Source organism: Sus scrofa, chromosome 11, assembly GCF_054392235.1.
Source record: "Sus scrofa isolate SSC_HxYL_T2T_F1_AM1 chromosome 11, Sscrofa_HxYL_maternal_Yorkshire_Landrace_v2.0, whole genome shotgun sequence".
Classification (NCBI taxonomy): domain Eukaryota; kingdom Metazoa; phylum Chordata; class Mammalia; order Artiodactyla; family Suidae; genus Sus; species Sus scrofa.
In genome coordinates this window covers 7,533,168-7,560,312 of record NC_139393.1, presented here as the reverse complement: position 1 = coordinate 7,560,312, position 27,145 = coordinate 7,533,168, and the positions used below count along the sequence as shown (strand labels likewise).

Genomic DNA, 27,145 nt, shown 5'->3' with positions numbered 1-27,145 from the left:
GACAAACTGAGTATGCCTGTATCCTCACAGCCTGAAATTGCCTAATTTATAAAGTATTTAATGACGTTTCCAAGGCAATCCGTTATCTGGCACCCTGGGCCATCTCTGATTGCCTGTGATGCTTCTACATCTAGAAATAAACTGTCAAAGCAAGAAGTATGTCCTTGGACTACATCGTCCATGATAACAAACACATTATTGTGTGTTTCAGTTACTCTTCATTATGTGACTCTTGAATAAATTTGGCTTCAATAGACGAAGGGCGTAACGAGGAAATATTTCTTACGGTTAAAGTGATGACAGGGTTGGTTCATTGGATCATTCGTTTGGTAGACACATGCTGAGGGTTCACCATGGCCTGGGCACCTCGCTAGGCTCGGGGTGGGGATAGAGCGAGGGGCAAAAAAGACGTGGTCTTGGTGCTCCTAGAAGTGATGGGCTAATGGGAGAGACAGACGTTAAACCGATAGCAAATAATCACACAGATAAATGACAAGTGTCTGTTATCGAGAATATTGGATGAAAAGAAAGGGCTGAGTAAATAGCAGTGGTCTCTAACCTATAGGAAGAGGTTAGAAGGGGCCCCTCAAAGATGACTTTCCAGAGAGCTGAAAACTGAGTATCTCTTAACCGGGCAGAGAGTGGAGAGGACAGTGCAGGCAAGAAGACGAGCACGTGCAAAGGCCCTGAGGCATGAAAGAGCTTGACTTACTGGGGTCTTGAAAGAAGGCCAATGTCATCAGTGAAGTGAGGGAGGGTCCGGCAAGGACATGGGGGCCCTTGGAGTCCTTGTTATGGATTCTATACGGTGCCCTAAGTGAAATGGGCATCACTGAAGGTGACTGGAAGCAGGATCGACATGACCTGAGTTGAGTTTTTAAAACGGTCTCTGGCTACTGTGCAGAGCGTGCATCAGGGAGGCCAAGGGGAAAAGCAATGAGACCAGCAGGGGGCGTTGCAGGAATCCAGGCAAGCGTTTCTGGGCCCTGTCTCAACCCGGGCTGCGGGGTGGAGAGTGTGGAAGGAGTCGAGACATTTTTCGGTGGAATCTATGAGGTTTGGGAGCGGACTGCTTCTGTTACGTTGGGGGGAGTGAGAGGGAGGAGCTGGCACTGAGTTCACCTGGGGTTTGATCTGCATGGACGTAGTTTGTCAAAAGAGGCAGAACTCTTGTTTTCCTGTCTCAGAAAACTCTGAACTCTGTCCTCTGGACTGAACTCTGTACAAATAAGCTTTTCTAAAGATATCCAGAAGTCACCCGAATGTGGGCTAACATGTCGCACTCTTTCTGGAAACGCATGGAGAGAAAGGGGACCAGAGCTGGTGCAACGCTGGTTGGGAGAATCTGGCAAACAGGATGAGAAATTCTTGCCAATAGGATCCTCCTTTGCCACCCCCAATGTTCTTGGTTTGGACCAATAGCCTCCCATTTGGCTGCTGCCTTGAACCCTGGGCAAGATTGAAGAATAGACAAGAACAGCTATGGCTCACAGCCTCTCAACCCTGGGGACATCCCAGGCTCAGAGTTTTTTTTTTTTTTTTTTTTTTTTGGCCACCCTCACAGCATGTAGAGTTTCCCAGGCCAGGGACTGAATCTGGGCCACAGCACTAACTAGAGCTACAGCAGCAACAATACTAGATCCTTAAGCCACTGAGCCACCAGGGAACTCCAGACTCCAAGTTTTTTATTTTGAATTTCTTTAAAATTTTCATTCCCTTGGTATATTTCATTCTCTTCTCTTTTTTAATTTATTGACTTATTTTCAACAAACTATAGTAACAACTGTATCAAAGAACATTTTGGAAAATGTAGTCACGATTCCATTGCCCAAGTATGAGAGTGGTCTTCGTTTTTGCTTTTTATTTTTTGATTTTGCTTAAAACCTTTCATTCTTCAGTGCATTCATTGAGTTCGAGATGTTCTCATGGAGCATATATTATGTGCCAGGCATACAGAAGTGAGCAAAATGGACAAAAGTCAACAAGCATGCATATTTCAAAGAGCTCTAATATAGCGTAAATGCCATTCTAAATTAATCTCTATGAATTTTAAATGCATCTTTCTTAATTACCATTTAATGCCTGTATGTTATGCCAACATGTTAAGAATATAATTCATGAAAACATTCACCAGTTGGGCATGTGGGCTCTTTGCAAACAGGGACTACAAAGATTTTGTACCTGCGTCCCCAGCCCCTAGCAGAATGCCCTACAGATAAAAGGTGCTCAGTAAATATTAGCTGAATAAATAAAGTTTCTTTGTCTCCAGTTGGGGAATGGCAATTACGCTCCGACAATCATCTTTGTACCTGGTGGCTTCAGCTTCTGTTGCGTTATTTCTTGAAGACAGATCTCTTCAGACTTGCCCATTAAATTTCTAGCAGTGGTGGAAAATGAACCTTCGGGGGCTGGCAGGGTATAAATGGTGACTAAGATATAGAAGTATATTTAAATATGATGTAAATGACTTGGATCTAGAGAAAATTTTATGAGCTCTTGCTTCGAATCCTTTCTGTTCACATCCGTACGGCCCTGGAAAAGGTCACTCCCGGATTAGGCCAGCACAGCAGGTGTCAGAAGCATTCCTGAGAGTGAGAGCTGAGGCCAAAGGATGTTCATCCTGATAGTTCTTTTTACAGTTACTTAACTTGCATTTTAGCGCTCTTGTTACTGCCAGAAACATCACTGTATGAGCAGACGTGGTTTTCTGTTTGTTCGTTTGTTTTTGTCTTTTTGCCATTTCTTGGGCCGCTGCCGAGGCCTATGGAGGTTCCCAGGCTGGGGGTCAAATCGGAGCTGTAGCCACCGGCCTACACCACAGCCACAGCAATGTGGGATCCGAGCCGCGTCTGCAATCTACACCACAGCTCACGCAACGCCGGATCCTTAACCCACTGAGCAAGGGCAGGGACCGAACCCGCAACCTCATGGTTCCTAGTCGGATTCGTTAACCACTGAGCCACGGCGAGAACTCCTGAGTAGACCTGTTTTATCCCAACCTTGCCAGTGCTGGATGTTGCTATGGGTTGAATTGTGCTTCCCCCAAAGATACCGAAGTGCCCCCCCAGGACCTGTGAATGTGACCTTATTTGGAACTAGGTTTTTGTTGTTGTTTCTAATGGCTGCACCTGCAGCATATGAAAGTTTCCAGGCTACGGGTTGAATGGGAGCCACATCTACCACCTACACCACAGCTCATGGTAATGCTGGATCCTTTATCCCACTGAGCGAGGCCAGGGATCAAACCTGGATCCTCACGGATGCTAATCAGGTTCTTAATCCACTGAGCCTCAGTGGAAACTCTGGAAACAGTGTCTTCATCGATGATCAAGTTAAAATGAGCTCACGTTAGAGTGGGGTGGCCCCTTACCCAACGTGACGGGTGTCCTTATAAAAGGAGCAATTTGGACGTGGTGACAGGGACACACACAGGAAGATGTCACGTGAAGGTGAAGGCAGAGATCAGGGTGAAGTGTACAAGGAACGGCATATCGCTAGACGCTAGGAGAGCGGCCTGCACAGCTTCCCCCTCTAACTCTGCCGACACCTTGACCTTGGCCTTCTGACCTCCAGAACTGGGACAGACTATTTCTATCATTTCAGCCGCCCAGGTCGGTTGTGATACTTTGTTACAGCAGCTCGAGCAAATAAGTATAGAGGATTTTTTTGTTTGCAAATAAGTATAGAGAGTTTTTTTGTTTGTTTGTCGTTTTAGGGTTTTTTTGTTTGTCGTTTTTTACAACCTATTGGGTACAAAAGGAACTCTCAGGCATACTTTACTTTTTTATAACTTGAGAGAATGAACTCGTTGCTGTGAGTTTGTTTCCTGTTGTATTTTGGCCTTTTCCTGGGGTGGGGGCCTTTCTCACACATGGGATGGGCCCAGGTCATGATGTGCTTAATAGATGAATTAAAGACTCAATAGCCTAATCAAATGTCATTTGATGAAACATCTGTCCAGTTAGGTCTGATCAAAGAAAATATATGCTTTGATTCCCATATCTCCTGTCAACACTAAGGACAGCTTTGAGATTTTTCCCTGGAGATAATAATTCTGCTCACACCTTCTAGACAGATGTGCCCAGGAGTGCTTGTTGGCTGTGTGTCTGTTTTGCCTCAATAACCCCCCCCCCAATATCAGAGGAGGTGGGAATCAGGATCCCCATTTTACAGATGGGAAGACTGAGACCCACAGAAGCAACGGCTTGTCTGAGGCCACCTGGTGGCCATTGGTGGAATTGGCATCCATGCCCCCAAATGCCTGATTCAGAGCAGGTGCTGGTTCCCCAGTGCCTGTAGCTTCAGGCTGTGTTCTGAAGTGCCCAGTGTTCCCAGAGGTGCCTCAGGGCTGGAGGGGCTGTTTGGAGATGGTTGCAGGGAGGGAGAGGCTGGCAGGGGTGTGGGGGGCGGGGGATTGAGGCCTCTCACCTGGGCTGCCAGGACAGCCCTGTCACCGTGCTTCAAGCAGATAGCTCCACTCATAGGTTAGGGTTTGGCGTAAAATTCCCTTTCACACCTAAAGTGTTCCACTGCTTAAAGAAATGTGAACACCAAGTTATTATTCTCTGCCGTCTCTTTAAATTGGTAAACCATCATATTTGGGAACTGCAAGGGGAGCCAAAGGCCATTAAATTCATCCTCCACACTGCCATCAAAATGCCATGGAGAGGCTGGGGCTGGAGAGCTGGAGGCCCGCCCGGAGCTGCTGCTCTTTAATTGCATGTTGGTGCTGTGCCCCCACCAACACCTCCCTCCCCACTCACTCCCTGACTGGCGTGAGTCATCAGGGCCTGGTCCTGCCCTGGACAAGGTGGGAGAACACCAAGGGAATGGAAATGAGAAATGAAAGAGTCAACCGAGGCCCACGTTGCTTTTCTGGACGCACCATGGAGAAGAATGAGGAACGGGAAGGGCGCTGTTTCAGAGCCGCGCCCCGAGGTGCGCAGGGATCCAAGCTGTGGGCGCCGGGCTGAGCACTGGCTGTGGCTCCACCCCCGCCGCCCTCCTGCCCCTAGGAGCCACCTTGGCTTCCCTGGGCCGATCCAGCAAGGCCACAGGAGAGCCAGGGCCGGTGACAGACAGGATCTGCCAAGTCCTGTTACCTGGTCCCACTCACCTGCCCTTCCATCTCCCCAGCGCCTCTAACACTTCGTGGGAATCCCTGCTGTTTCTTCTCTAATTCAGGAAACCAGGGGTGCCTGGGGTCCCTCAAGTCCCCAGCAGACACCCAGGAAACAGGGTGCAATTTTTAGGTAACAGTGTCTGTCGTCAGCTTATCGAAGTATAATTTACCCAAAATTTAAAGAGCCCGCTTTATTGGTATACGTGATGGGTTTTGACAAGTACACACGGTTATGCATCACCACCTTAGGGACCTTTGGCAGCGCCCAGCATCTCCCGCAGCCCCTCTGCAATCAGCAGTCTTTCCATCACCCTGGCTCCTGGGAATGAGGATCTGATTTTTTCTCTTAAAATTTTGAGATTTCCAGAATTGCTTGTACATGGAATCATCCAGGGCTCAGCCCTGTGTGTGTGGCTTCTTTCGCGCAGCACGATGCCTTTGGAGGACCCTCCAAACTCTTGTTTTCCTCCTTAGCACCTCCCTTTCCAACAATGTGGCAACGGACATCGTTGCACCGTTGTCATCATCTTTAGGGTTCAGCTCTGCGGCGCCAGTGCGTTCACACTGCGATCCCACCTTCCCCGCCGTCCAGCTCCCGAACCTTTTCCTCGTCCCAAAATGAAACTCTGTCCCCGTGAAATATGAACTCCCTCCCCCCCCCTTTTGAAGAATTTTCGAGCAATGCAGGGACATGGGGCTTGGTAGGCGTAAGAGGAAAGGTCTTTGAGGCCTTTGAGAAGGCGAGATGGTGCAGCCGCCGGGAAGGGGCTACCCTGCTTCCCGCCCCGTCCCCAAGCACAGCCCTGCCTATGCACCCCGTCCATCCGCTCCCCCGCGCCCACTGTGCCAGCTCCCACCCAGGTCAGACGCTGGCCACGCCTCTGCCCTTTGGGCTGGACTGTCCGGTGGGAGGAGGAGCTGGGTGGTTTCTCGCTCAGATGGGACCCGCCCAACCTCAGCGAAGAAAGCTGTTTGCAAAAGTGAAATAACAGGGCAAAATCCTGACAGCCCCTTGTCACAGGAGGTCTCACTGTCTGGAACTGCCGGTTGTCGTGGAGGCTTCGGGGAGGCGCCCGTGACCGGGAGGACCCCAGGCTTGCTTTCTGCAGCAGAATCTGCTCGCTAGTCACTAAGCCTGTTTCCTTCTCCCCTGGAGGCACGTGACCAGAGGACATCCCAGCCTCCCTGTCCCCGAGTCTTGTGACTCAATTCGAGCCAATGGCTTGGGGCCCCTTCTAGGCCTGGCCAATAAGACCTCCCGTCGGTGACCCCCTTTTCACTTTCTCCCCTCATGTTCGGGGTGGTGATACCCTGGGCATCCCCTTGTGGAAAGATGCCCTATGCTGAGGATGGCATGGATTGAAGGAACAGCTCCCTCATTGCCACTAACTGCTGGTCATTCTGAGAGGTTCTCAGCCAGAATCAGTTTCTGTTGCTTGCGACCAAGAATCCAGACATACAGCCTGTCAGCAAAGATGATCTGCCTGTAAAGAATTTATTTTATGGGCAAATGGCATTGTTGGCGCAGAGAGTGCTGATCCCTGTAGCTGGTCGTAATTCACCGGGCACTTGTGGGAATGGTTAACAGGGCATCATGGGCTGTTAGCTGTGACTTGTGGCCTGGAATTAATTCTGACTTTGAAAAGCCTGCCTACCAGGATAACAGGCCATATATCAAGCACTTTAGACTGGTTTTCTGCAGAGGGGAAGGGAAGCAGAGATCGGGAAGAAGAGGAAAAGTTAAATAAACAACAATAATAATAACAATAGAGGAAACACATACATGGCATCTGCCACACACCCGCCCCCGCTCTCCGTGTTTCAGGAGCAATTACTCATTTCAACCTCGCGACAGCTCTGGTGACAGGTATTGTTTTTGTCCCTAGTTAACAGGAAGATGGAGCGCACTGCCCAGGCCACTAAATGGTGGCAACCAGGACGTGACTCTGCCAGCTCTTCACCACGGCTGCTGGGGAAGAACCGATGTAGTCAGTTCATCTGGTTAACTCAAAATTCTCTGCCCTTAAAGGATAATCGGGACAGTGGAAAACAATGAAGAGAATTAAAATAAAAGGCAGTAATACTTGGCAGGCACTTGGAATGATTAGCCCGAGGCACTCAGTTTCCCCTCAGATAGGAAGACTCTTTCTTTTAAGGGCATTTAAGGAGAACTTGATGATGGGAGACCCCTCAGAATGGCCTGGGGCGCTCCCTGCTCCCCGCAGCAGCCCGAGGCCCTGCCGGCCCTGGAGGCACCCAGGTGGTCAGAGCCAGCATCTCCGTGGGCAGCATCTCTGCAAATCAATGGAGTATGTAGATGGGAAGTCGCAGAAGAGCCTTTGCGGGGCTCATCCCCTCCCAGTGAAGAGGCTGCGGGGTGAGGCGCAGTTCTGGGGACCTCAGGCCGGGGTTGGAACAACAGGATTGTCGCCAGGTTGCTCTGGACCCTGAAGAGCCCGGGGCAGTCCCCGGCCGTAGCAGAGGACACAGAGGGCAAGCTTCCAGGAGGGAGGGGCTGTGGGACTTGTTCTCTGAGCATCCACGGACGCCCCAGTGCCTGGGCCCTGATGTTGGTCTGTCCCACCACCCCGGATCGCCCCTCCAGGGCCACCTGGCGTGGGCTTGTCAGCACAGAGCCCAGGGACCCTCACTCTTCCCCTGGGACCGGGGTGCCTGCTGGGCTGCACAGGGACAGCCTCACGAAGGGCCAGTTTCCTTCCAGGCTCAAAGATTTGAGAGCCAGCGTGTGTGCTGTTGTCTTTGCAGGGGTCCCCGGGAATCCTTCCCCACTGCAGGGGGAGCACCGAACTCGGCGACACCCCACCCCTGCTCCGTCCCTCTCTGTCCCCACCTCCTGCTTCCCTCTTGCAGCGTCCACACTCTGCAAACAGGAGGCTGGGCCCTCTTCAACTTCTCCAGGGCACTGAGCTCTCGACTGGAAGAATCCAGAACCCTTATGTCCTGTCTGGTGCTGCAACTCACCCTGCCTGGCGTGCCCCTGTCATGGTCCCTGGTACCCAGGACTCGGAGCATCATGCGTCTCAGGGCCAGGGCTCTGGAGTCAGACTCTGAGGCAGGGCAACTCTTCTGGGTGTGTGGTCCCCGTTCCCCGCTGCCGGGGCCCCCTTCTCCTTCCTGGATAAGGATGGTGCCTGCTCCTTCGCAGGTGGTTGTGAGCATTCGGCGAGTCCATGGGTGCAAAACCCTTGGAGCCGGTGAGGGGTAAGGGCTGGGTTCGGTGTTGGTGTTAGGATCACAGCGGCCTCTGGGTGAAGCATGGGGGCAAGAGTAAGTAGTAGTAATAATAATAATAATAATAATAATGATGATGATGATGATAATAACAACGACATGAACCCTAAGACCTCGCCCTGCCTGATGCTCGTCCCTCTGTGCCCCCATCTTCGCCTGTTTACCCCTCAGTCTCCAAGACCCCAGTCGAATCTGTCTCTCAGGCTGGATCAGGCCCCCCCCTTTGTCCCCGACGCCCCTTATTTATTGATACCATGACACCTACCACTCTGCACGGCTACTCTGTCCTCCTCATTCTAAGCCAGCCCCTGCGGGATGGGCCCTGGACCTTTTTCTGTTGTGTCCGCAGTGTCCAGCTGTCCAGATGCTCCAGCGGCTGCAGGTACATGTATTCTCCTAGCACCATCTACAAGGAGCCCCTCCTGGGAGGACTCCGTGAGCATAAATTAAGAACAGCTACAGGCTGAAGGGGCCCCGGCATCCACGGCTTCCTGCCCAAGGTCACAGCCCTCTGAGCAGCTGAAGGCCGAGGGGACCGGCCCCTGCCTGATGCCCACCCCTCGGCCAGGTCCTTTAGAGCCAGAAAGAAGAGCTTGTCTTCAAGGGAGGCTTCATAAGGGTATTTCCGATGTAATTGGGGTTGGCATGCGGGCAGCTGGGCCTAATAAATAGAAACACCCATTCGGCCTCATTCAGCTGTCCCTGTGAGCCCCACCGAGCAGGAAAGACTCTCCGGCTTGGCGCTGAGCTGGCTCCTATGTTAAAAATTCATCTAATGCAAATGGTTACATTAATGCAAAAGGCAAGTCACTGACACTATAAATAACTTGAGCTGAGTCCTGCCGACAGTGGGACGTCTGACACCGAACTGCTGCACGGTCCCCAGTGCTGAACGAGAGTGACACAGCCTCAACCATCACCAATTCCAGAGCAGAGGCCGGAGAGCGGAGAAGATTTGAAAGCGCCATGTGTCGGCTTTGAAGATGGGGGCAAGGGCCACCAGGCAAGGAGCGCAGGTGCCGCTGGAAACTGGAAAAGGCAGGGGATGCTTTTCCCTCCTGAGAGTCTGCAGAAGGCACACGAGCCTGCCCCCACCCCGGCGGAGGTCAGCCCGGTGAGACAAGTTCTGCCTTCCGACCTCCAGAACTGTAAGTTAGTAAACTTGTGTCCTTTTAAGCTGCTCCGTTTGTGCAATTTGTTGCAGCAGCAGCAGGAAACTCATTCTGCAGGCAATTGCCTTAAAATGCTTCTAATAGAACCCTTTCTTCATCACACCCTTCCTTCCTGTTGGCTTTGTTTCTGGAGCAGGGTGTGGAGGTTTAAGAGGGGGTAAGGGTTACCTCGGCATCTGCCACCCACCCACCATCTGTTTGGAAGTCGTACTGTTTGGAAAAACTATCAACAGCAAGTTGTTGTTGGGTTTTTTTTTTTTTTTTTTTGGTTTTTTGGGTTTTTTTTTATTGGGGCAGGGGGTTAGTATGTATTTCTTAATGCTTTCACATTTAAAAATGGTTCTGGAGTTTCCATCGTGGCCCAGCAGTAACGAACCTGACCAGTATCCATGAGGACGCAGGTTCGATCCCTGGCCTTGCTCAGTGGGTCGGGGATCCAGTGTTGCTGGGAGCTGTGGTGTGGGTCAAAGATGTGGCTCGGATCCCACGTTGCTGTGGCTGTGGTGTAGGCTGGCAGCTGCAGCTCCGATTCGACTCCTCGCTTGGGACATGCTGTATGCCGGAGGTGGGGCCCTAAAAAGACAAAAAAAGTTCTGCATGAAGTCTGTCCCCCATTTTTCCACCCCCATCCCCAATTTGGCTGCTGCCTCTGGTGAAACCCTAACTTCTCACCTCTGGTCCCCAGCAAGGGCATTTTTCGCATGTGGAAGGTGATAACCTTTGTAAGTCACGTGGAGTCGAGCCTGAGGCAGCCTGGGCTGCAGGAGTCTGGCTCAGCAATTTTGGCATCCCATGGCCTCCTTCAATATTACAGACAAATCTGAGGATCTTATTTAAATGCAGATTTGATTCAGTGGGTCTGGGGTGGTGCTGAGATTCTGCCTGTGGAACACGCTGCAGGGGACACCCGGCGTGTGGCAGGCGGAACCTGCTGGTCCTGCATCACACTGATTGGTGAGGACAAGGAAGGCAGAGGTTCAGTATCTGAGCTGCTGGGACCACTCGCAGCCTGCCTGTGGCCTCCAGCTTTGGGAGAATCTTGCCTCTCCAGGTATGGTCCCCAAAGAAGCAGGATTAGCATGTCCTGAGCTCCTTAGAAACACTTTCTCAGAGTTCCCGTTGTGGCTCAGTGGGTTAAGAACCCAACTAGTATCCATGAGGACGCGGGTTCAATCCCTGGCCTCACTCACTGGCTTAAGGATCCGGTATTGCTGAAAGCTGTGGCTTAGGTGACAGACACAGCTCAGATCTAGGGTTGCCGTGGCTATGGCCTAGGCTGGGAACTATAGCTCGGATTCAACCCCTAGCCTGGGGGTTTTCGTATGCTGCGGGTGCGGCCTTAAAAAAAAAAAAAGGAAAAAGAAAAAGAAAGTAACAAAGCTTCTCTAACAAAAGATTCATTGAAAGAAAAAAAGAAGCACTCTCTCTCCACATCACCCCAGCCCCAGGGGTGAATCAGAACCCACATGTTGAGCGGACCCTCAGACGATGCTGATGCACATGAGGTTGGAAGCTGGGCCTCGGTGCCTGGTTCTCAGCCTTTCGCGTGCGTCAGAAGCACCTGAAGATCCAAGAGAATTCGGATTGCGGGGTCCCCGTCTCAGAGTTCCTGCTTCAGCGCAGTGTGGACGGAGCCTGAGGATGTGTGTTTCCAGCAGGTCCCCAGGGGATGTGCTGCAGAGGGGCCAGGGGGCCCACAGTGAGGACCTCTGCCTTCCAGAGAGCTCACGCCTCCAGACTGTGGCCAACACACTCAACCACACATTCTAGAAGGAGCTCTAGACATGACCTCTCCAGCGTTTGAATTCTGAGGTCTACGCATTTGCTTCAGTGATGAACTTTTCCTGCGGGGCAGAGAAGAAACACAGGTTTGATTTTTTTTGTTTTTTGTCTTTTTGCCTTTTCTAGGGCTGCTTCCTCAGCATATGGAGGTTCCCAGGCTAGGGGTTGAATCGGAGCTGTAGCCACCGGCCTACACCAGAGCCACAGCAACGCAGGATCCGAGCCTCGTCTGCAACCTACACCACAGCTCATGGCAACCCCGGATCCTTAACCCACTGAGCAAGGGCAGGGACCGAACCCGCAACCTCATGGTTCCTAGTCGGATTCGTTAACCACTGCGCCACGACAGGAACTCCTACACAGGTTTGATTTTGCATGAGAGCCCGAGGGGCTGCGGCCCCTGCCTAGCTTCAGGGTGGGGCTGGTGGCCAGAAAGAGCGGGGCAGGATTCAGCCCCAACCCCATCCTTCGGGGAGAGAAGAGGGGCTGGAAAGTAAGTTCACTTCCCAGGGACCAATTATTGAAAGAAATCTGCACAAAGCTCCCTACGCAGTGGGGTTCTGAGAGCTTCCAGGCTGATTGAGCGCCTCCATGTGCTTGGAGGGTGGTGTCCCCATACTCCATGGGGACAGAGGCTCCCACGCTCCAGACTCTTCCAGATCTCGTCTTACGCACCGCTTCCCCGGGCGTTTCACGTGTATCCTCTGTAACAGCCTCTACGCTACACCAGTAATAACAATAAGCCATCTTCCTGGATTCTGTGAGCCATTCTAACAAATTCTTGAAACTGAGGAGGGGCTCATGGGAGCTCCAGATTTATAGCCATTTGACGCGAAGTACAGGTGACAGCCTGGGGCGTGGGGTTGGTATCTGCAGTGGGACCAGTCTTGCGGGACTGAGTCCTCACCTGTCCCACCTCCCCAGAGCGAGTGTCAGGGTGTCCAGAGAATTGGAGCATTTGCTGGTGTTGGGAAAAACCCCACACCTCTGGTGTCAGAAATGTCGATCGTAAAACACCTCGAGGTGGTTTCATATAAATAGCATGTGATTTTCATTTTATAGAAGCTTCATAAAAGGGAACCACAGGCGCTAGCGCCAAGCTCCGTAGGCAGCTCTCTGTCCCAGACCAGGCATTCCACGTCTCTGGGCCTCCACTTTCTCATCAAGAAAATAAAGGAGTTGAATGGGGTCCGTAAAAGTTTATGCTTTAGAGCCAGCTTTCACTATCGTCGGTGAAGGCGGGAGTTAAAAATGACCGAATCTTGGCTTTTCCATCCTGTATTGGTGATACTCTTGTTAAATTTAAGTCAGGAATGCAACCCTCAGTTGTAAAATGCCGCGACGGGAGAACATCTCTTTCCCGCCCAAGTTTTATTTATTGTAAAAACAATAGGAGAAAGCAGTGAAGCGGATTTAGGAGGTGAAAAATTCCTCCCCCTGCAACACGATGGCTGTTTCCATTTTGCCGTGTCGCCTGCGTTTCGGGGTCTCCTTCGGGCAGCCCACACCCGTTTGTAATCTGCTTTGTCCCTTAGGGTGTGGGACCAACCTACCGTGTCAGCCAGGGTGGAACGCCCGTGGCGGTGACTTCACCGTAAAAATGCCACCAGCAATATATGCATAAATTAGCTTCACTATGAAGTCACCGCCTCGGGCGTTTCACTCTGGCTGACCCTTGGCAGGTGTCCTGGGTTCCTCGCCGATGTTTGAAGTTGTAATTCTGTTCCACCCGAGATGGTGACCAGCCTCCCCTCCCCACGTTTCTATGCATTTTCTGACTTTCCTTCTGTTTCATTGAGAAAATGCTGCAACGTACTACGCTTAAGGCCAGGCAGCCAAGAACAACGTTGGCAAGAGGAGTTTGCGCCCTTTCTGAGCCTCGTTTCCTTCTCTGGGGATGGTGGGGCCGGGGGGAGCTGGAAGGAGGCGCTTTGGGACAAGGGTCTCGCACAGTGGCTGGCGTACAGACAACGTGGCTCTTCCTGTGTTGTTGGCCCATCTGGCAGGGCTTGGGGACGTTGTAAGTGTAACCAGTATCCAATGTAGCAGTGACATGTCCATGCATATGCTTGGGGGAAAGTGGATCTTTCCTCGTTGGCCAAGGGGGGGGGGGTAAAAACCTACCCGCTCACTGAGTTGGGAGGTTTAAACGAGATCATCCATGCCAAACGCTTAGCCTGGAGCCTGGCACGTAGGAGATATTCAATGGATGTTAGCTTCGCAATGTGCTCTGTCCCATGTATAGCCACAGAGATGATTATTTTTAATTTTAAGAATCTTTGCCAGATTGCTTTCCGAAAATCTAAAGTACTGTTCAAATTTAGAAGACTATTCTGAACTTTGAATTGCAAGACTTATTTGCATTTTAAAAGTCTCGAGCAACACATTGTACCCAGCCTGTTCCCAAAGTGCCTGTCTCAGAAACGGAGAAAACGTTGTTGAAATAAAGGCATTTGCATAGTGCCAAGCAGCAATCACTATAGCCAAGAAGAAAACATCTTTTAAAAATTCCTATTTGTTGATGGCAAACAAACCGTTGCACTTATATCAACAGAATCTCTTTGAGGGAGTTTCATTCAACACTACCGAATGATTTTCCAGGGAACTGGTATTAACCATGAGTGATTTCAAAACGAAGATAGACAGGTAGATGATAGGTAGATATGTTTTGGCTGCATGTGGATCGAACCCACACAACCCCGGAGACAACACCAGGTCCTTAACCCTCTGTGCCACAGTGGGAACTCCTAGTATGTATTTTTTTAAAATATGTGTGTCTGAGAATAGGAACCCTACGGAGGAGCTTTTTCCTTTCTTAGGCACAGCAAGACAACAACGTGGTTTATGACCTGCTAAGCATCTTCTCCTATATTTCCTGGTTTGATTTTCACAGTGGTCCATGAGAGAGGAGAAGCAGGTTTTACAATGCTTTTGTTAGAGACCAGGCCACTGACCTTCAAAGAGGTTCTGACTTGCTCCAGAGCCCATGGGTGGTAGCAGAGCTGAGTGTGTCTGCGGCTTTGGGTCCAGGCTTCCGCTCCTCAGTACGGTACAACCAGATCCACCAAACTTGCTGGTCTTGGTCAAACGCACCCCAGGTGGTGGAGATGTGGAAAGAGCGTTTCTGAACCTCTGAACATTATTCTGCTCCACTTTCAAAAGACAAACATCGCCTGTAGGACGAGAATGTGCTTCCTGCCATCGGGGATGGTAAGATGGGAGGGGCCGTGCCCGCTGGCCTGGTTCTGCTGGGGGCTCCCACTGTGGTTCATTTGGCTGTGTCACAGCGCACACGCCTCAGTGTTCGGGGACTCGGGGAGCTCTTAAATAAGCACAGGTGTGTTGTTATAGATGCTGATGTGGCAAAGGAGCAGCACAAAGATCCATGCCCCGAGGGGGACCTCCAGCAGGAAAGGACAGGCGTGGGATCCAGCATGGTACCCTTCTGGTGGGAGCAGCAGCGAAGGCTCCAGCGGGCAGCTCACGGACCCTGGGAAGGACGCATCCTGCTCCCTCCTCCCCCCCGGTAGAACGTCCTTTGGGCCATGTGACCTGGTGAATCCCTGTGAAACCAGCACTGAAGGCTCCAGATGACTGGCAAATGCTGTTTCAAGCGAGGTGAGACCAACAGCCTTGGTAAACACAGATAATTCCGAATTCAGGGATGTCTGATGTCAGAGCAGACTTCATTCCTGTCTGCATGGGGATGCACCGGCCTGGGAAGACACTGTTGGTCCCTCTCTGGTGTTGCTACTGCGTTTCTCCCCCTGTGTCCGTGGGGGTACCTGCTCAGCCCTCTGGAGTGTAGGTCAGAGGCCTGGGCGGGTGATGGGACTTGATGGGGCTCCCCCATTAAGGGTTGTGTGGTCTTGAGCGAGGCAGCTTGCACCCCGAGCTCTGCTTCCTTGACAGTGAAGTGGAGATAAGAGTGTTTATCCTTCTTACAGAGTCAGGAGGGACAAAGGTGAGGAAGTGTGTGAAAGGGCACTGATAGTTAGAAAGAATTATTTTTTTTCTGCAAATTAAAATTTTTTTTTTTCAAAAAATGAAAACACAGCCTGTTGGTTGTAACAGGTGAAATAGCTTAAAGATAAATGAAGAAAAGCTCACCAGGACCAACTTCCCATCCTACTCTGATGGGATATCCCGTCTAAGCACTTACAAGCTTTTTTTCTTTTTCTTTTTAAATTTATTTTATTGAAGTATAGTTGGTTGACAATGTCGTGTGAATTTCTGCTGTACAGCAGACTGACTCAGTTATATGTACAGTATGTATTACGCACGTTCTGATATATATTGTATATATATTCTTTTAAATATCTTTTTCATGATGGTTTGTTGCAGAGTATTGAATGTAGTTCCCTCTGCTATACAGTAGGACCTTGCTGTTTATCGGTTCTCTACATAATAGTTTCATGTATTTACCAGCCTTTATGCTGCCCATACGGGCACATGCACACGTATCTGGGGGTTTCTTTTTATTGCAATGGAATCACACCAAGCAAATACCTCTACAACTTGCTTTTTCATTTGCTGGTCTGTCACAAACACCCCTATGAGTCTGTGGATATGAACTTACCTGGTCTTTGTTCCTCGATTTCTTTATGAACACACACATGCATATATGTACAGGTGTGTGTGTGTGTATGTGAATTGTGTACAGAATTACTTAAAAAAAAAAATCTCTTTCTCTCTCGCCCCCACTACCCCTAATGATGTTACCCCTCCCCTATAAATTCTTTGTCCGTTCCTCCATGGTTTGGTTTTGTTTGTTTTGTCTGAACAAGGTCAGGGATCGAACCTCGTCCTCATGGATACCACTCGGGCTCTTAACCTGCTGGGCTATACCGGGAATTCCCGTTCCTCCATGTTGATGAAACCACGCAAAATATTAACACATATATAATTTCTATAAGGATTTTTTCAATTATTTATTTCAAAACTGGCTTGTAGGCATACTTTTCTTACTCCACCCAATAAAACCTCACAAAAATACCTACAGCATAACTGGTTTGGTGCATGATTTTTCATGGCTGTATATCATTTTATGGACCAGAGGCAATTTTGTGCTGATGAATGTTCAATTACCAGCTGTCCCAGGGAAAACCCTGATTGGCAGTGTTTGCGCGTATCGGTGCCCTAAATATTCCCCCTCTGGGTCATTCCAAGCTACATACATGCGGGTAGGATAGAGCGGGGCTGGGAAGAGATGTGTGCCAGGGTCTGGAGCTGGCTCCAGCGAACTACCCGGAGAAGGTTCCGCCGTGAATCCATCTCCTTCCCACTGAGGAGCGCTCGCTTGCTTCCAGATTCTCCCACCCACTCCCAACAGTGACGCATTAACACAACCTTATAACTACGTTCCTCAAATCGATTCTTTTATGTCTATGGGCTGGATTCCCGGAGAGTGAGATTGTTGGCCCAGAATGAATGTGGATTTTTAAACATTTTAAGAAATGCTGCCAGATTGTTTTTTTTTTTTTTTTCAAATAGCTTTCTTCAAAAATCGTTACCATTCACATTTCTAGCGGTGATGTAAGAATACTCCTTTTCCCAATATCTCTGAGAGCAATGGGTATTAATGTTTTTTATAATTTTTTTTCCAGCTGGGTAGATTTAGAGGGGCGACTCCGTCTTTATTGTTACTTGAATTTGGGCATCCCTGACCGTCATCAGCTCTGAACAGTATTTCATGGTCTTGGTCACCTGGATTGACAGTTTAGCACAGAGTCTGGCTCTGAGTTGCCTGGGTTAGAATCACAGCTCTGCCAGGCACTAGTTATATGACCTCAGGCAGGTTACTTAAATCTCTGTGCCTCGGTTTCCCCATATGTAAAACAAAGATAGAAATAAGACTTATAGGACTGCTGTAAAAATTAAATGAATTAACATAGGCAAAGCCCAAAGAGCAGTGCCTAGCCTGCACAAGTACTAGAAAGAGATGAGCTATTGTATTCAGTGATAGAGCCTTTGACCACTTTTACAAAGAAGCTCGTTTGCCTTATTGATTTGTAAATGTCCCTTATATGCTATAGATACTGGTCCTTGGTTATTTATATTGAAAATATTGAAGATATTATTTATATTGAAAATATTGAAAATATTATATTGAAAATATTTGAAAATATCTTTCCAAATCAATTGTTCCTCTACTGACCTCCTTTATATTTCTTTTGCCGTTTAAGAAAATTTCTTTCTCTTTTTTTGTATGTGGTCTGATATATTTACTATTCTTCTTAAATAACTTCTGGGTTTTTTGACTTGGCTGAAAGGGGCTTCTCTCCTAGATTTTAAGTCTCCTAGATTTCCTTTAAAAATATTTTGCTTTATTTTTTATATTCAAGCCGTCGAGTCAATGGAATTTATTTTTGTTTATGGCCTAAACATTTTCTTTTGGATGACTAATCAGTGGTGATAACACTATTTATTAAAATTTCCTGTTGGGGAGTTCCCGTCGTGGCGCAGTGGTTAACGAATCTGACTAGGAACCATGAGGTTGCGGGTTCAGGCCCTGCCCTTGCTCAGTGGGTTCACGATCCGGCGTTGCCGTAAGCTGTGGTGTAGGTTGCAGATGCGGCTCGGATCCCGCGTTGCTGTGGCTCTGGCGTAGGCTGGCAGCTACAGCTCCGATTCGATCCCTAGTCTGGAAACCTCCATATGCCGAGGGAGCGGCCCAAGAAATAGCAAAAAAAAAGACCAAAAAAAAAAAAAAAAAAAAGAAAAAACAAAACCCTGCCTTACCTTCTTTTTTTTTTTTTTTTTTTGCCACACCTGTGACATATGGAAGTTCCCAGGCTAGGGGTCAAACTGGAGCTGCAGCCACTGGCCTACAGCACAGCCACAGCACCATGGGCTCCTTAACTCACTGAGTGGGGCTAGGGATCAAACCCGCACCCTCATGGATACTAGTAGGGTTCATTTCCTGAGCCACAACAGGAACTCCTTCTTTCCCATTTTAAAAATAGTTTTCTGGGAAATTCTCAGGCATTTATTCTCCCAAATAAAGTCAGGATTACTTATTTCAAATAAAACACTCACATTTTTAAATTTCTAATTTGAATTTCTTTAAATGTATGTGATAATTTTTGGCGACGTTGTATTTTATATTTAGCCTATATATCTGAACATACAGTACCTCTTTTTCTTTATTCAGATCTTGTTTTATATGCTTCAGTAAGACATTATATAGGTTTTGTTATTATTGTGAATGGAGGCACCCTATTTCTATTTTAAGTGCTTTTTACTGTAAAAAGAATGGCTATTTTATATATCAACGCTCTTACTAGAACCAAACTCTCTGACTCATGTTAGGAGTTTTGGGGTCTTCATTCCACTTCGCTTTTGTGTCTGGCCATGTTACCAGACTCTCGCATTGATTCAGGTGGTTTTCAAGGACTTGTCTCTTGGCTTCTCCGCAGTGGCCTTGCTTCGCTGGTCTCCCCCAGGAAGCAGGTGGTGGAGGAGAGTGAGGAGGTGACGTTAATGGGTGGTCAATATGACGGGGCGTCTGAGAGCTGGGCTGGGGCACTGCAGCCCGAGGCAGGTGCCTTTCCAGCCTTCTTCCCGGCAGGGTCGCCTCTCAGCTTGATTCACGGGCCCTCGGGAGAACCTCTGAGCCTGCCCACGACCTTCAGGTCATTGAACATTCCCAATGCATCATGGCCGGGCGCTTTTGGAAAATATAATGCGTGTAAATTGCTAGAAGAATGAGTATGAAAGAGAAACAGCAAATCGCCCAAGGTACAAAATATAAGAGCCAACTTTTATTATTAGTTCAACGACATACAAATAGTCCACATAAAATATTAAAAACGTAAAATACAATATAAAAGACATAATCATAAAACTATTTTGTTAAGTGGCTGTAAAATTTCTCCGATGGCTCTCGATTGCTTTTTTAAACATTTTTTAATTATAGTTGATTTACAATGGTCTGTCAATTTCTGCTGTACAGCAAAGTGACCCAGTTACACACACACACACACACACACACACATATATTCTTTTTCTCACTTTATCCTCCATCATGTTCCATCACAAGTGATTAGATACAGTTCCCTGTGCTGCACACCAGAATCTCATGGCTTATCCACTCCACATGCAATAGTTTGGCTCTACTAACCCCACTATTCACAATAGCCAAGACAAGGAAACAACCTAAACGTCCATCGACAGATGAATGGCTCTCCATTTCTTGTCACGGGCAGGGAACAAACAGCTACAGACCCGCAGACACGCTTGGAGCAGCGCTGCCTTAGGCAGTTTAGGGCAACTGGCTTAGGTGTTCATATGTGGTGAGTACTCAGAACGGATGCTGTAAGTCGTGGAGCTTGTAACAGGGGCTTGTTCCAGGGCAGTTCTAGTTTTAATAGCAGGTAAATGGGCACAAAGGATAGAAAAATGAGGATGGGGGCCCTTAGGATAAGATTGCAGGTTCACAGTCAGGGATCCAGTGGTCCTCTGATGTTCTAGCTCTGACGTTTTGTTCACTGATGACGTCAAGCACCTGGCCGGTGTGCTCACCACCCACCTGGGATCTGAGCACCTCCTCTGTGCTCCGATGGGGGAGGGAGGGAGGTGGGAAAGGCAGGTCACTGGTGTGTTCTGTCAACTACACTTACACATGGTTAACATGGGAAGTTGCATCTTATAAGTTTACCACCAACCCCCCCCCCCAACCAATAACTTTTAAAAAGTAGAATATAAAGTCTCTTTGAAAGTGGTTCATGCTATGGAGAGGAACAGGCGCTGCAGGATCAGGGGGTGCAGAGTGTCTGTGCACCTGTGCAGGGGGCGCCCTGTGAGCCTCTGTACGGGCATCGGGGAGGCCATCCTGGTGGAAATCCAGCCACCAGCAAGGCTGGCACATGGGGAATTCGAGAAGCTTTTCTGCTTTTTAGGCCTCAAAGACGTCAGTGAGAATGTCGTAGATCTCTGAAAGCAACTTTGAGAAATGCGGAAAAAAAAGTAGGTTATGGTTATTTTGTTACTTCCTCTAATATTTCATTTAAATTATAAATTAAAAAAACTTCTTTGTTGTACAGCAGAAATTATCACAGCCTTGTAAGTTAACTATACCTGAATAAAACCTAAAAGAAAATATAAAAAAACAAAAGGAAACCCCTCCCAAAAAACCTCTTTCCTTGGGCTTCGAAATTGTGTCTTATGATTTTGTTTTAAAAAATTAGTAAAATTTAACAATTACTTTGAAAAGCCTTTTACAATTTGGTCAATTAAATTTCCTTAAACGTGTAAATAATTCTGTTTCTTTTTTTTTTCCCCTTAGTATTCCAAGTAGACTCACTAAACCTTAGTAATTTAGGTAATTCATAAATATAAGTAAAACTTATAAATATGGTAACACCTAAATTCTCTTGGGCATTTCAATATTGTTTACTACGCTCTTACATTTACAGCTTAAACTCTTAAATGTAAATCAGTCACCCAAGTGCATATCAAGTTAGATTCACAAAGCTAATCAATTAGCTGCTCCAATATCCCAACTTCTCATAAACGTGGCAAACATTATAAATACCAAATATACTGTAGAGGAGGAAACAATTTTCCTCTATCTTTCTTGGGTCTTCGGTTAATCAAATTAACATCAGAAAGATTAATGGGAGAAAAACAAATTTAAAGATGTACATACAGGAGCCCCATGAGGATATGCAACCTAGGGGCAGCTTGGGCAGCTGAGACTCACATGTCATCCTGACTTGAGGAATGGGATGAGGACATCACATCTGCTCTGGGTCCCTGACCTCTGGACTTTTTTTCGGCTACACCTGTAGCATGCCGAAGTTCCCAGACCTGGGATTAAACCTGTGCCATAGCTGCAACCCGAGCCAGATCGGTGACAATGCCAGATCCTTAATCCGCTGCGCCACTAAAGGAGCTCCACTTCTGGCCTTCTTATCTGGGAAAAGAAACTTTTTTTTTTTTTTTTTTTTTTGGTCTTTTTGTCTTTTCTAGGGCCACTTCTGCGGCATATGGAGGTTCCCAGGCTAGGGATCGAATCAGAGCTGTAGCCACTTGCCTATACCAGAGCCACAGCAACACAGGATCCGAGCCACGTCTGCAACCTAGACCACAGCTCACGGCAACAACGGATCCTTAACCCACTGAGCAAGGCCAGGGATCGAACCTGCAACCTCATGGTTCCTAGTCGGATTCGTTAACCACTGAGCCACGATGGGAACTCTGAAAAGAAACTTCTTAATTGTTGAATCCAGGGTTGTCTGATTTCTGTTACAGGCAGTAGAATCCAATTCTAAATGATGTGATGTTATTTCTATGTCTAGAATACCGTATGGGTTGACGTGTGTTCTCCAAAAGTCCTACTATGTGTACAAGATCTGGGCAATCCTACGTACAGCCCTGGGGTACCTGTGAGCGGGATTTTATACGGAAATGGAGTCTTTGCAGAGGTAATCAGTTTCAGATATGCTCCCCCTGGATGGCTGGGCCTGGGCCCAGGCCCGATGACTGGCAGCTTTATAAGAGAAAGGAGAGGATTTTAACACAGCGACACAGAGAAGAGGGACGTGGAGACAGAGGCCGAGAAGTTGCCACGAATGAGGGAGAGCCAAGGATTGCCAGGAGCCACCAGGGTCTAAACAGAAGCAAAGAGGGGCTTTTCCTTAGGGATTTCAGAGAGACCATGGCAGTGTCCACACCTCCATTTGAGACTTCTCGCTTCCAGAGCCTCCAGAGGACAGATTTTTGTTCTTCTAGGATAGGTTCTGTCACATATGAACAAAGACCTTATTGCCACCAAGTTTGCGGTACTTTGCTAATGGCAGCCCCAGGAAACCAATACAGATCCCAGGATTGGGCCCCTTCTGGGACGTGGAAGGGCCACTCCTTTCTTCACGTGACCAAGTCACAGGGAGGATCATTATCTACCTTCGAGTCTGTCGTCCCTCCCGAGACTGGATTTCTCCAGAGAGTAACTACGTCTTTTTTTTCTGGTGTCTCCAACCAAGGGAAAGTGACTAACACATGGCAGGTGTTCCCTGAATATGGACAGACTCCGTCTATCGAGTGGCCCATCTATCACGTTATTCATCACGTCTGTCTTTAGAGGAGGAGGGGTCTGGTCACACCTCTAGGTTCCAAGGGTATCATCACATGATGTGCTCGCCTTGATGGCTGGGGACCTGGCTCTTCACTTTCTTCTTTCTGCCAGTTGTCCTCGTACTCAGGACACACTGGTCCCCTTTTCTCCTTCCTTGCACTGTCCCTCGCAGCTAGATGGACATCAGTGTCTGCCATCTGCTTTGACTTGTCTCTTTCTCATTCCAAACACCTTCTCCTGTCCCCCCTTCCCTGTGGCCCCATTCTCCTCGTGACTATAATTTTCAGCTCTATGCTGAAAATTTCCAGGCCATTATGAGCTCAGATGACCCGGGCTCCAGATCCGGCTCTCCAACCCACTACTTAAACCTGCACTTGTCCTTTTGGAAGTGCCAGGCAAACCGTGTCCACACTGAGCTTGTCTTTTCCTCCACAGCCTGCTCTTCCCTCCCTGGGCTCCATCCATAACCTCCTCACTGGTCTTCTTGCCTCCAGTCTTGCTCCTCTGCCATCCCTTGTCCAGGTTGTACCAAGAGGGATTTAGGGGAAAAAAAAAAAATCACCCACCTCAATCTGATCACTTGACCACCCCGTTTCAGCCTATAGCAGCCCTAAGCACTGAGGCAGAACCTCTTTCTGTGGTTTACAAAACCTTTGGCAACGTGGCACCTGCTTCCAGCTTTCCCCGTATACTCTGCTCCCCCTGCATTAAAGCTTCCTTTCGTTCTTCAGACGTGCTTACTCGCTCTTCCCTCCTGAGCTCCGTACACACTGTTCATTCTGCCTGGAAAATGCTTCTCTTGCATCTTGATCAGTGATCCCAACTCAGCCTTCCTTTACAGGTCCCGCGTCCTTGGGGCGCAGCTCCCTCGCATTGTTCCCTCCCTCTTCTTCCCGTGCATCACACAGGTAATGATGAGTTTTAATATCTATAAGTCCTTTCTAGACTGCAGCCTCCCGTAAGGATAGGGCCCATTGTGTCTCCAAATCCCGCACGTCCCCCAGATATAATAGGTGCTCAATAAATACTTGTCTAATCATTGAACAATGAATGAACAAATCTCCGGGGTACATCAGAGATGCTCGATGAGAACTGGTTGGATTAATGACCTTGAATAAACTTTTGTATGTTTCCACTGTAATCCCCTTACTTCAATTCAAACCTCTATCCACTCAAAACTGGAATTTATTTTTTGGCCGTACCTGTGGCATATGGAAGTTCCCAGGCCAGGGATGGAACCTGCATCACAGCAGTGACAACATTGAATCCTTAACTGCTCCGCCACCAGGGAACTCCCAAACCTGGGATTTTAGTGTCACCCTTACTGGTCTCTCTGCTTTAGCTGACACTGCATATAACACATCCGGATTCACAGTCTCAAAGCCTCGTTTTCATCAGGTAACTCCCGAGAGGAAAATTCATTCATCCCCTCAATAAATTCAGAGCAAAGCCCAGCTCCAGGGTTGCGCTGAGCCTGACAGAATGTTTACCATAGATTCGTTTGCTGTTTGTGCACTGGGGTGAAGGGGCGTGCTGATGGCTTGTGGGCTGGCCGTGTCTGCCAGCGCTGTGTGCAGAAATGCCTGCCTCCTCCCACGCCCCCTATGAACACGTGGATCTTTGGCAACACAGCCTGCTGTGAGGTTGGGGTTGCTTACTTTGAACTGCATTGCTTGTTCCTAAAAGTGACCAGTGCCATGTCCCCAAGCCGTGCGCAGAGATGGGCGGGTGGGCTTTTGATGCTCCTTCATTGGTGGGAGAGCTGGGGAGGGCTCGGCTGGGGAGGTGCTGTGTTTAGCCTGCACACGGAGGACTGACGTCCAGGAAGCTGTCTAACCTTAAATGAGGCGATTCCTTGTTTGTCTGATACTGCTTTAAAAATGAGAAAGCCCCTCATTCCTGGGCTCAGGAATGCTGCCGCCGTCGGGGCCTCCTGGATTTGCAGGACGCTCTTTCTGCAACCCTGGTGACACCGACTCACTGACTCAGCTCATCCAGGCGAAGGAAGCCCGGCTGGGGATTTCTCTCTGGCTCTGGGTGCAGCTGTTGGCCTGGGACCCTTGGTCCTGCCAGGACCCGCCCGGCTGGAAAGGCCCGGGAGGGAGAGATGGGAGCCGTGGGGGAAGCTGGAGCCTGTATCCCGGGCGTTGGAGCCTCCCTTTCCGGTCCCGTCTCCCTGTAGACACTCCGCATGCGCACTACCACCATCTTAGGAGGGGGCTCGTCCCGCCCAGTCCCGCGCAGTCCCACGCACGGGGGGCGGGCCAGGGTGAGCAGCAGACCGAGTTTTCAGACCGAGTTTTGGCTTCGAATCTGGATCCATCTCCATCTCGGCTCTATCACCGCACTCCCGGTGAACTTTGCACTCCGTTTAACCTCTCTAGCCTCGGTTTCCCCCTCTGCACCATGAAGAGACGATTCATTTGCAGTTATGTTGAGGTTCTGGAAGCTTCACATCATAGAGCAGGGGCTGGGCACTTTGAGAGTGCAGACACCTGACGAGGGTAAGGACTGTGGGGGTGCTTTGCCAGGATGACCGAATTCATTCTGCTTTGTGGAGAGTTCCAGGGTTGCTGGTCCAAGATTCCTGTCCACAGCCTCTTACAGGCATCCCCTGGCACCTGGCAACAGGTGTGTGACTGGGCTTCCTCCCGTCCCCTAGGCTGGACCAGCTTCGGAAGCCACACTCCGGCTTGTTGTTGACAGTAGCAGCGAACGCTGCTTCCGGTTATCGAGCATCGGCTTTGCTCCGGTGGCTGTGCTAAGCACATGCATTAGTACAGTATCTTTTTTAATCTTCACAGCAAACCAATAAGTTAGCTACTGTTACTACCGTCATTTTACAGATGAGGAAGAGGAGGGCGAGGGAGCTGACGGGGCTTCGAGTTAGTAAAGGTCACTGAGCTCCTAGCTACCCAGTGTTTGGCCCTTGGCGAGCCCAAGCTTGGGATCCGGGCACATGCTGCTTCCTGATGGTTGCACTGCTCGCTGGGGGCTGGGATTTTATTTTATTTTATGTTTGCAATGGAACAGACATCTCTGGATTGGAGATACTTCTCGAGACATGCACACCTGCTGGTCCTTCTATTCCTTCCTCGCCTGGCTTGCTCTGGGGTCAGTCTCTGCTCTGGACTCTGCCGAGCACCTGGGTCAGGTCCTGATTCGTGCTTGTCATGGTTTTTATTCTTCCAGCCGGAAGTGTCTTAGCTGCCCGAGCCCCTCTGCTCAGCTTTCGTCCATCTGCATTTGTCCTGGCCTCCTTCTCTTCGCTCCCGGTCAGCGCAGATTGGCGCCCGGTCCCCCTGCACCATCCCAGGGCGCTGCCCATAACCTGGGCACTCCCCGCCAGAGTGGTGTCTCCTGCCCAGCCCAGGCCTTGAAGCTGTGCTCTTCTGACAAGGTAAGGTCTCCGCTCGCAGCCGATGGGGCCACGGAGAGAGGGCGGGGGACAGGGTGCGCAGGTCTGCAGCATTTATCAACGGCTTTGTCTTTTGTTTAATTATGAGCGTGTGTTGAATAGGAGACAACGGGGACCACCACGCTTATCACAAATACGTGAGAAAACCATAAACACTCAAAGCAGATCGATCTCATATCTGTTAGTACAACCCGTCGCCTTTATAAATTGAATTTCTGCTCCACTATCATGTGCCCTAAAATATTGCCATAAAAAAATCTATCCTTGAGTCAAACGGCACATTCATCTTTTCAGATGAATTTCAATGTATGTACAACCCCAGTCTCGACCTTATGTATCCCCCTGCTTCCTGGATAGATATGGGTTAACTATACTTATTCAGCCAGAGCAAAAACTCGACCAGGTAACGTTCTGAGCTGACATATCTGTGCTTTGCTGGGGAACTTCCAGAGAGGGTTCTCGACCTCAAAAGTGAGTCTGAGGTGGGAGGCTCTCCGCCTTCTCTACACCCAGAAGGAGTGTGCAGAAGTGAGAGTGGAGCAGAAAGGCCAGCCCCCTCGAGTGAAACACAGAGGGGATGGGTTTTCAGGGCGATTCTGCATCTACTGTTATGGGGGAAAAATTTTTTGTTATGACTGCTGCTCATCTGAAGTACTTAATTTCACCTGTTAGGGTAGCTTTTCCCTTGAGAAACAATAAAAGCCACGCAGCTCAGTGTTTTATTTGTGGATGAGGAACCTGTGCCAAGAAGCCACAAGATGCCCAAGTTTCCCCCCCTCCCCAAAGAGCTCAGGCAAAGGCTGGCCAGGCCTGCCCTCTGAATAGAGGATGCTGAATGGGGTACAGTCCCTGGAAAGGGGGGCTCCTTAGTGATGTCCTAGGGATGGCACCCCAAAAAAGTGTGGGACAGGAGAGGCAGAGTCCCGGGGGAGGCCCTGGTCTAATCAGGCCTTTCCCAGATTAAGGTTGGCCTCGCTTAGCTCACTCTTCAGGTGTGGCTAATAAGCGATACCCTGACCCTTTAATCCTCCTTTATCCTTGGTACCAGCCCTGCAACAAAATAAGACATTGCCGATGAGAGCAACGAGCCAGCCCTGCACTGATTGGCTCTTCGCCGTCTCTGGTCAAATCCCTAAACTAGAAGACAGGCAGAGGGCTTCCTGAAAATCAAAATGGATTTTATCCCCTGAAGTTTTGAAGCCTGTTTGGGGGGAAGCGGGGTTTGAAAGATCCTCTCTGAAGATGCATCCGTGGTTTTATGTTGAGTATTGCAGTCAGACAGACAGCTGGAAATCTGTGAACGTGTGGGCAGGCATAGAAGC

The 27,145-nt window shown here is 49.1% G+C and overlaps 1 protein-coding gene across 5 annotated transcripts in view; it reads left to right on the top strand.

Moving 5' to 3' along the window:
• The first annotated feature begins 8,400 nt into the window (after nt 1–8,400).
• LOC146398502 (uncharacterized) overlaps nt 8,401–27,145 on the top strand; it is a 28,658-nt gene continuing 9,913 nt past the window's right edge. For 2 of the 5 annotated variants that reach the window (XR_014819070.1, XR_014819071.1), the window contains exons 1-2: nt 24,638–24,909; nt 25,598–25,805. Coding sequence is in view for 3 of the 5 variants with exons in the window: in XM_084981397.1 (XP_084837523.1) it covers nt 14,930–14,946; nt 25,598–25,805 (225 nt within the window). In the remaining 2 variants the exon portion in view is untranslated. Of the gene's footprint in view, nt 9,523–11,201; nt 11,415–14,221; nt 14,539–14,679; nt 14,947–24,637; nt 24,910–25,597; nt 25,806–27,145 lie in introns of those variants that run through there. The other 3 variants (XM_084981396.1, XM_084981397.1, XM_084981398.1) reach the window with 3 other exon arrangements.